Here is a 9942-nt window from a genome sequence, read left to right on the forward strand (position 1 = left end):
GATCAGACAGACACAATCACGCCTGCTGCAAGGAGGGAACCAAGAACACTGAAACCCTCTAAACAGCCAAACACTTACTTCTGGGAGAAACACACCACCTTTCCGACATAACAGCTGGGGGTGTGTTAGACCAGACGCAACAAGCATAAAAAAACAACCAATATGCCCGTTAATAAATCCCAATCATCCGCCCAAAAGCATTTAGAAATGATTTTACACAGAAGAAGAACTGACTGCCCTCACCTTGCAGCTAAAATAATAGTAGGGCACATCCAGGGCGAGGAGGGCCTGAAGGCCGGCAGGTTTGGAGAAACAGTCCTGCAGCAGGAGTCCGTGCTCCTGGGTGCAGAAGAGCGTCACCACCGACACGTCCTCCTGAGAGAAGGGAAACCATCGGTTCAGACATCCTGAGACATCCTGGCAAACGCAGCGCCGAGCGCCGGTTTCAGCCGCCGCTAATGCCAGTCAGCTACCAGGAGAATAAATTACATTTGCAAAGTGCACACACCAGGAATACACTGCAAAAAGGGAATTAAAAGTAAGTAAAATGAGTGCATTTGTCCTTGATTTGAGCAGGAAAATAAGATCATCTGCCAATGGAATGAGTGTTTTTACCCCTAAAATAAGATAATTGGACATAATGCACTTGTAATAAGATGATTGAGATGAGTTGTTCCTATTTTAAGTGCAAAAATCTTATTTAATTGGCAAACCATCTTATTTACCTGCTCAAATCAAGGGCTTATACAGTCATTGCAACTTACTTTTTGTTCTCTTTTTGCAGTGTAACGCTGCACAGTTAAAGAGTGCCGTTTACCAAATCTGAGTAACCGTGCGCTGACTTTTCAGAGCCGACCGGGATGGTCTCACAAACGAAGAGGCGAGGCTCGGTCTCGTCCCAGTGGTGAGACACAGGAAAGCGACCGCTGAATTCGTTTTCTGGAAACTTTTGCCTGAAATAAGAGGAAATGCGTGTATGCGCTGCAAAAACAGAACTAAAAATAAGTTAAAATTTTCTTGAAATTAGTGTATTAGTACTTTATTTGAGCAGGTAAATAAGATAATCTGCCAAAGGAATAAGATTTTTGCACTTAAAATAGGAAGAACTCATCTCCATCGACTTATTTCAAGTGCAGTATATCTAATTATCTTATTTTGGGGTTAAAATTACTCTTTCCATTGGCAGATAATCTTATTTACCTGCTCAAATCAAGGAGAAATACACCGATTTCAAGAACATTTTACTTATTTTTAGCAGGAGAGAATAAAATACACGCTAATGGACAAAACAATGTCTTCACTTGTTGCTTTCGTCTGGCGGTGAGACGCCACTGGACGGTCTGCCAGTGAAGAAGTCAAAGTGGGTCACGGTGTCCATCTCAATGTCGTAAAAGTACACTTTGTGATCGGGTCGTCCGTTGACCTGAGAAAAAATACATTAGAGATCGGTTTGAATGAGGAGATCTAAGCTACACTGCAAAAATAGAACTAAGAATAAGTACAATTTTCTTGAAATGAATGTATTTGCCCTTGATTTGAGCAGGTAAATAATACTATTTGCCAATGGAATAAGATTTTTGCACTTAAAATAGGGACAATTCATCTCCATCATCTTATTTCAAGTGCAGGATATCTAATTATCTTATTTTAAGGGTAAAAATGCTTATTCCATTGGCAAATAATCTTATTTATCTGCTCATATCAAGGGCAAATACTTTCATTTCAAGAAAATTTTACTTCTTTTTAGTTCTCTTTTTGCAGTGTATAACACGAGTCCGTTGCTTTAGCAGAGCCATGATGGTAAAGAGTAAAGCTCGTTAACCTGAGAGATCAAAAAGCTGACTTGGCTGCCGTTGGCGTTACACCTGACGGACCTCAGGGCGCCCAGATTGGTGACGTGGTCGGCCAGATTCTTGGCGCCGCAGTGAGCTTTGGCATCTCTATAAAAGCAGAGCAGAACACCGTAAAAAGATAAAACGAGTTACATTTAGTACCTTGTCTAAATTAGGATGTAGACCTAAGGGAAGTGCTTACCTTCTGGAGAGGCTGTAGACTCTGATGTGTGCCGTGTCTGTACCTACGACCAGGAACGACTGGCACACATGGAGCAGCACGGGGTTTCCCTCTGCTTTGGAGAACGTCAGAAGCTGCTTCACAGTGCCCTGAACGACAGAGAGATGAACAGAGGAGTGTAGCTGAACCCCGACGCACTGCAAAAACTGATCTAAAAATAAGTAAAAATTTTCTTAAAATGTGTGTTTTTGTCGTAGATTTGAGCAGGTAAATAATGTTATCTCCCAATGGAATGAGTATTTTGACCCCTAAAATGAGATAATTAGACATAATGCACTTGAAATAAGATGATTGAGATGAATTGTTCCTATTTTAAGTGCAAAAATCTTATTCCATTGGCAAGCCACCTTATTTACCTGCTCAAATCAAGGACAGATATGCTAATTTTAAGAAAATTTTACTTATTTTTAGTTCCGTTTTTGCAGTGTGAGGGTTTACGCTCAGACGTACGACTCCAGGTCAGGTTTAGGGCGTGGCGGCGTACCTGCGGCGTACGGATCTGCACTCTGCTCGGCTCCACGGTGTAAAGGTTCTCGTCGTGTACGGCAACAACCGGGGAATCACAGAGAAATGATCCTGCAATGGACGGAGGGAAAAGTGGTGAATTTAAAATTTAGAAAATGCTATTTATACTATCTGAAGCTCAGGCTTTGATGGATTTTATTGGGACTTAAAGTGGACTTTCAGCCAGTCACTGTGACGAGCTCACGTGACTTCAACGGGGCGAACATTTAGTGTTTACGTGTCCAGCTAGCTTCGGTGTTAGCCGTTCACTGTAGCTCCGCTGCTTTTACTGTATTCGTGAAAATGGCTGAAAGAAGCGGACTGTCTGACGGGTTTATGGGAAGAAGAGGAAGGCCTCCGAGGACAGAAATGAGACCAGAGTGGATTTGGGGGGAAAATAATTAACACAATCCACCTGAAGAGCGGAAGAGCAGGTAAGACGGTGTCGATGCACACTTATTCAGAAAGGTACCTGGGTTCTAAAAAATATTGTAAATAAAAGTCTGAAAAGTGTAGCATCCATTTTTATTGAGCTCCATTTACTCTGATACCCCTGAAAAAAAATCTGGTGCAACCAATTTCCTTCAGAAGTCTCCTTGCAAGTGACAAAAGTCCAGCTGAGAGTCATTCAACCAGCGTCTAAGTGCAGCTGTTGTAATTCTGGCCTCAGAGGTTCTTCAGAGAACATCAGAGAACATCCAGCATCATGGAACCCAGCAGACGGGTCAGGGAGGAGGTTCTGGTCCAGTTTCCAGCAGGATCAGGTTCTACAGAACCTCCCAGAGTTCTGATCATCATCTGGACCTGGAGAGAGGATGGACCACCTGCAGACCTACCAGGACATGGACGTCCACCTGGACTGACAGGCTGGACCAGGAGAGCATTGATCAGAGAAGCAGGAGGACCATGGTGGCTCTGGAGGAGCTGCAGAGACCCACAGCTCAGGTGGGAGAATCTGTCAACTTCCTGACTCCACAGATTCAACTTTTAAGGAGTGGTAGTAAAGAGTAAGCCAATTAAAAGTAATATTTGTAGTTTTAAAAAGCAAAGTATTGGGGGAACAGAACATCCACGCTCTGCTCAGATAAGACCCAAAATGAGGTTTTTGACCTGCAGCAAATATGAATGTTCCTCCTCCAGCAGGACAACGACCCTAAACAAACATCCAGGGCTAAAATGGGACGGCTTAGATCAAAGCAGAGTCATTTGTTAAAATGGCCTAGTCAAAGTCCGGGGGGCCAAACTGAAGATTATGTAGTAAAACTTCAAAATCTTTATTTACGGGTTACTGAACTGGAGCTATTTTGTAAAAAAGTGAAAAGATTTCAGCCTCTGGACGTGCAGCGCTGGTTGAAACACACAACAGACCTTTCCAGATTGTTATTGGTAATAAACTCAGACAAAATAAAACAGTTTATGAAGGTGACACAAAGTGAAAACGTTGGAGGGGGATCTCTTTACATCTGCCATGTGAAGTGATCGGGGAGTATTTAGAGTGAAGCGTCATACCTGTAATGTGCAAACCTGTCGCCGAGAGCTCATACACAGAGACAAGTTTCCCACTCCAGACAGTCACTGAGTCCTGTTGGACGGACAAAGACACCAAATTAACTCCCAGCACATGTAGGAGCATAACTGTGGAGAATCGTGGCTTTACCTTGCTGACGCACACTCCCCTGATGTGCATGTCACTCTGTAGAGGAAGCGTCACTGCGGCAGAGAAGTGAGCGATGCTGAGCTGTGAGGGGGTGAGCTGCACTGCTGCCACCTGCTGGCTGAAGTGGGCCGACATCACATGCTCACTAAGGATCAGCACCGTTCGTGAATTGTTGGCGGCCAGCAGGTTCTGGCTGGAGCCCCACTGGGATCAGAAGCATTTTAAAGGTGCGTATTACACGGATGTTTACATTTAGGGAATAAAAAAAAAGCTGCGTTTAAACGTCATACTTTAACATGAGACAATACCTGTAGCTGGGTGACATTTCCAGCTATTTCCGTGGGCGTCTGTAATTTCCACAGAGTTTTAGTGTCTGATCTGTGGCCGCTGCTCGGCTGCATCACCATCTTCCACATTGCTACGTGGCCATGGGAGGTACCGGCTGCCAGGATTTCTGCAGATTATTAAGAAAATAAGATCAGCCAACCCAGGGTTCCTACAGCATAAGGCAAGTTAAATTCAAGACTTTTAAAGACTTTTTAATGCCACTTGAAATAAAAAGTTAAGACCAACTTCACGATAAACAACATAAACCTAGTAGCGACAACTTCACCCAAATGTTGATTTTAACATAAAACATTACTTTCTGGCCCAGTAGACATGTTTAAAATTTTGAAAAACGTTCCATATAGGAAGAAAGCTAAAAATAAAAAACACACAAATAACAGATATATTTTTAACAACTACTGAACTGAATTCACAAACTGTTTTGTTCCCTACTAAAATAAACTATAAATCAGTTTTTAAAACCACAACATGAGCAGTGCCAACTCTTTTTCACAGCTATGGTTCGGCCGCAACAGTTTTTATTGGTTACGCTATCGGGACGGAACCAATAATGGTTACATTGAGCCGTTAGGTAAATTAAAAAAATATCTAATTGTGTTAATTATTTTTCTTTGTGGTAAGGATTACAAAAATAAAATCCTAATTATGACCTGATAACAATTTTAAGACCTAAGAAAGACTGATTTAAGACATTTTAACGCCAATTAAGGCCTTAGTTTTATATTACAGAATTCAATGCCTTTTAAGACTTTTTAGGGATCCGCGGGAACCCTGTAACCATCAGCGACGCGGTCTTCATCGTGACGCCACGGATTTTGTGGATGGGTGGACGCAGCGTTTCACCTTTGGATGCACAGTAGGAAACACAGTTGATCATCTCTCCCTTGTCAAATCCCAGAGCCTCGTCCAGAGACAACACGTAGTTGTCGTCTCTCTCCAGGTCCCATATTCTGACGGGTTCACGGGGGGAAAAAGTTAGAAGCGTGCGTCTGCGTGGCTGTGTCTGCGCGTTCAGAGACGGCGCGTAAAAACTGACCTGACGGTCGGTTCCCCCGTTGCTGTGATGAGGAGGCCGCTGTCCGTCCAGATGATGTCTACGTCCTGCCCGGCTTTGCTGCTTAACTTAACCTGCGACGTTAAACGTGTTTGTAAACCAGATTAGGCGTTTATTTCAGGGATATCTGACATTCAGTTTCTAGAAAATACAGAAATAAAACCTAGAGTGGTAAAAAGTATATTTAATAACCATAATGAAATTATTTTCAATGTGATTTAAATTTCACCAGGAAATCCTAATTCCTGTTAGACAATCAACAAATAAAGAAGACTAAAAAGCAACTACTCTCACTTCTTATGACATATAGCAGTGGTGGTCAACGTGGGGCCCGGGGGCCATTTGCGGACCCTGGATTGATTTTGTGCGGCCCTCAACTTGAATTCAATAATTACTTGACTCACCAGGCTATTTATTCTAAATTTAGACAAAATTGTTACAAATAAGTTACAATTTTCTTACGACTGAAAATGTTTGGTACAATACAAAGTATATTTAATTTCATAATATAAATAGGACCATGTTTGTTCAATGACTTTTACTCATATGCGGACTTTATTGCACCAAAATCAGCTTTTAATTCATTTTTAAAAATTGGCTAAATGTAGCAACCGTATCAAAACAGGCTGATTCAAGTCCTGTTCCTATTGCAATACAATTGAAAAGACTGAAAAAATGTATTCGGGTCTTAAAGAATTTGCAAAATGGACGACCATCTTTTAATACGACAAAAGATGCAAAAGCCTTTTAAATTTTTTTATCTTCAATGATTTCCACATCCCTTTCAAACCTAAACTCTCACAAATCTGTTTCCTTAAAATGGGGCATAATTTAGGGAGCTGGTAAAAGTAAAAATTATAATATCTTTTTTTTTGAGAATGTAAGTTTGTTTTTTGTTTTTGATTTTCATTTTGTGGCCCTTGAATAAGTTTGATGCGACAATTTTGGCCCATGTGATGAAACATTTGGACACCCTTGATATATAGTTACAAAGACATACCTTCATAAACTCGTGTGCGCCACCTTCTGGCCCCAGTGTGTACTGCGACAACATCAGGGCGTCTGTGATAACTGCTAGCGCGTCTCTTTTCTCCAGGTAGAAAAGTTTCTTGATGGACGTTTCCACACCAAAAAGCAGGCTTGTCTTACACCGATCATCCACAGCATGGACCTTTCCTGTGTGTGATCGCAGATATATTTTACAGAAACTATCTCAGATCCAGTCTCAGCTTAAATATTTTTAGAAAGATCTTACCATCGGAAGTGCTGACATAGAAGCCAAGTCCCTCCTGAGGGCCCATCTTTAGCGGCGCTCCCTTCCAGTTGAACATGTCCAGCGCAGATTCGTCTCCACTCACTGACGCCCGAGCTAACATGGCCACATCACTGTTGGGAGAAAATGGCTCTTCTATCAGCAGCTGAGCTCAATTAGCTAAAAAATAATGCTTTTCTTCTCCTGAAATATTGGTTATATCATCTTTAAATTTGAATAGATGTTTTAGAGATCACTATTTATTTTGCCAGGACTGAGTTTTGCAAAATACACAAAGTAAAGAAAATATCCACTGAACTACTGAAGTTCATCCATTTTCTGGGAAGTCCTCTCTCTTCTCTACTTATTCTTCATCACTGTCACCTCCTTAATCCAAACTAAAAACTGTTGATAATTAAATAAAAATTAATTATCCAGGGTTCTGTCACGTGGATCTACATTACTGACCGACGTTTGTGTGAGAATAAATGTTCAGGTGACGACAGAATGTGTCTGGTTTCTCCTTTAACTATCGACTCATAATGTGTATTTAAATAAACACATTATTTAACATTAATAAAGGTTAGTCAGCGACTTGTAAGACTTCACAGCTCTGGTATTTTTTCACATTTTCTCACATCAACAAACTACAACATATTTTATTGGCATTTTATGTTGCAGCGGCTCAGGCTAACCCTCCATCTGATCTATTAAATGTTGTTCTATGTACCTCGTATGTATAATGACAAATAAAGCATCTTATCTTATCTTATCTATCTTAAAACAACTTAAAGTAGTGCATACAGAGCGGTTTTCCTCTTTATTTGGTCCCCTTAAATCAGATACCCTTAAATAAAATCCATTCAGCAGTTGCCTAATACTGATGGTAGTGAATAAGCTGCTAATCTAAATAACCCAGCCCCACAGCGGTGGCTGCATCTTGTTGCTTTTCTTCAGCAGCGACATGAAAGCAGGTCAGCATAGATGAGTTGATGAAGATAAACACACAACAATCCCGAAAGGAAACCAATCAGAGGCTGCAGACTAGATGTGGAATATCAGTAAATATCGGTTACTGGCCGATATTTACGGTTACTGACACCGATAACCTAGAGCTAGACAATAATTCAATAATAATATATATTGAACTATAGATGTATATTGACGATAGAAAAATAAGGGTCAATAAAAAGCTCAATAGAATAAAAGTTTTCCTTCCTTGTGCATTCTAGCCAATCATGTAGGTTAATACTACAGTCATTACAGCCTCCCAACCAATCACAACGCAGACCCAGGAAGCCAAGCTCCGCCCCCTTGAAAGAGTTAAGAGAGAATGTGTTCTTTTTTATTTTGTTAAATACTTGATTAAAGGGTTGAGTTTGAATTCAGTGTTTGTGTGTTCTGTATCTAAAAATAGGTTGCTAAGCGACATATTAAAATAGCCAGGGCTGCACTTAAAATATATGTTTTCAATTTGTTGATCAATCAATAGGATTTCCATTTTATCGATATGCTTTTTTTCTATATCGTTCAGCCCTACGATAAACATAGGATATCGATAACAGGCCAATTTTTCACATCAGTGCATCCTTAGTCAAACAAACTGAAGGAGAATGAAGACCTTTGCAACGAAATGTAGAGCTTTGGTTTATAAATCTGATTTTAAATGCATTTTGAGTCAATGAATGATTGACTTCAGGAGTGACTTTAGGAAAAACTGAACTACTTACTCCCCAGGAGAGGCAGGCTTGAAAATGCAGCAGGTCAAAGGCTTGTTGTACTCATGCTTGACTAGGTGATTCCCTAAAAGTCGGCCTCTGGCATCTAACTTCCACACGGCCAGAGCTCCATTCTGTCGAAAGGCAATCACAGCATTTTCAGAATAAACGAGGATTTGATGTTTAACCCACCAGCAGATTACCTTTGAAGGAAGAATAAAAGCTGCGTACCTGATCTCCGGTTACCAAGCGGCTGCCAGAGCCGCTCCACTCCAGCAGTGAGACGCGGACCGTGTGGACGCTGGGCAGGACGGTCTGATCTCCAGAGGGGTGTGTGAGCAGCATCACCTCTCCGTTCCCCCACCCCACGGCAAGCACTGGCTTTAAGGGATGCCAGCGCAGCACGGCGGCCGGGTGGGCTCGTTCCACATGGCAGCTCTCCACAAACTCCCCCTGTGATTTTACAGTTTTATACTCTAGGTGTGATACTGTGAGAAAATAAAACTGGGACAAACAGTCCTCCCAGCCTAGAGCCTACCTGCTGCAGGTAAAGGTCCACGTTGCCACCAGAAGCGGCGCTGCTTGAGGCCACAGCCAGGATGGGAAGAGTCGAGTGCCATGTCAGATGAGAGGGCAGGTCGCTGTTTTCTGGGGCATCGATACGGTGGTCGAAGTACACCGCCATGTCCCCTGGGGGGCTGATTTAGAGGGAGGGGGATACAAAAAGGATTTGGGGCCGTTGCATATTATCAAACACATCCGTCTGATACATTATTTTATATTTGTTGCAAAGCAGAGGTGTGTAGTAACTAGTTACATTTACTCAGATACATTTACTTGAGTAGCTTTTTGAACAAAATTTACTTTCATGAGTAGTTTTACTACACTGTACTTTTTACTTTTACTTGAGACATAATATTGCTCAATTATCACTACTTGAGTAAAATCTATGGCTACTCTACCTGCTGTGAGTAACTTTATGAATTAAGAACAAACTCAAGCTACTCAAGTTTATGGTGTTTTTCAGACTTAATCCTTCCAGGCGTTTCCGAGGATACATCTGCAGAAGTATTCATTTATTAATAAACTAAATACATGATTCAGTCATGAAAAGTGGTTTCATGAACAAAAACATACCCGTTTTAACCAAATATGCAACACAGAGACAAAACCTTGAGTTTATGTTAAAGTGAGACTTCTTATTTGTACACAAGCTTTATTATTTTAATGTTATTTTCTATCTGCTGAGATTATTGACACATTTGGAGGTCAGATGAACGTTCAGTAAACAGTAGATATTGTTACTGGAAGTACTTTGCACTGTTCTAAGTATACT

At 41.2% G+C, this 9942-nt stretch overlaps 1 protein-coding gene across 1 annotated transcript in view; it reads right to left on the bottom strand.

Moving 5' to 3' along the window:
• The window catches only part of ift140 (intraflagellar transport 140 homolog (Chlamydomonas)), a 44311-nt gene that overhangs the window by 33345 nt on the left and 1024 nt on the right, over nucleotides 1–9942 (bottom strand). Inside the window, exons 2-18 of the mRNA XM_036132041.1 lie at nucleotides 9145–9304; nucleotides 8838–9059; nucleotides 8619–8740; nucleotides 6892–7022; nucleotides 6637–6812; nucleotides 5619–5710; nucleotides 5426–5532; nucleotides 4543–4688; nucleotides 4235–4438; nucleotides 4087–4159; nucleotides 2558–2649; nucleotides 2035–2162; nucleotides 1823–1940; nucleotides 1302–1423; nucleotides 818–953; nucleotides 244–375; nucleotides 79–114 (exon numbers count right to left, since the gene is read on the bottom strand). Of these exons, the coding sequence (XP_035987934.1) occupies nucleotides 79–114; nucleotides 244–375; nucleotides 818–953; nucleotides 1302–1423; nucleotides 1823–1940; nucleotides 2035–2162; nucleotides 2558–2649; nucleotides 4087–4159; nucleotides 4235–4438; nucleotides 4543–4688; nucleotides 5426–5532; nucleotides 5619–5710; nucleotides 6637–6812; nucleotides 6892–7022; nucleotides 8619–8740; nucleotides 8838–9059; nucleotides 9145–9291 (2184 nt within the window). The 5' untranslated portion in view covers nucleotides 9292–9304. The remainder of the gene's footprint in view (nucleotides 1–78; nucleotides 115–243; nucleotides 376–817; nucleotides 954–1301; nucleotides 1424–1822; nucleotides 1941–2034; nucleotides 2163–2557; nucleotides 2650–4086; nucleotides 4160–4234; nucleotides 4439–4542; nucleotides 4689–5425; nucleotides 5533–5618; nucleotides 5711–6636; nucleotides 6813–6891; nucleotides 7023–8618; nucleotides 8741–8837; nucleotides 9060–9144; nucleotides 9305–9942) is intronic.

Source organism: Fundulus heteroclitus, unplaced genomic scaffold, assembly GCF_011125445.2.
Source record: "Fundulus heteroclitus isolate FHET01 unplaced genomic scaffold, MU-UCD_Fhet_4.1 scaffold_47, whole genome shotgun sequence".
Taxonomy (NCBI): Eukaryota; Metazoa; Chordata; class Actinopteri; order Cyprinodontiformes; family Fundulidae; genus Fundulus; species Fundulus heteroclitus.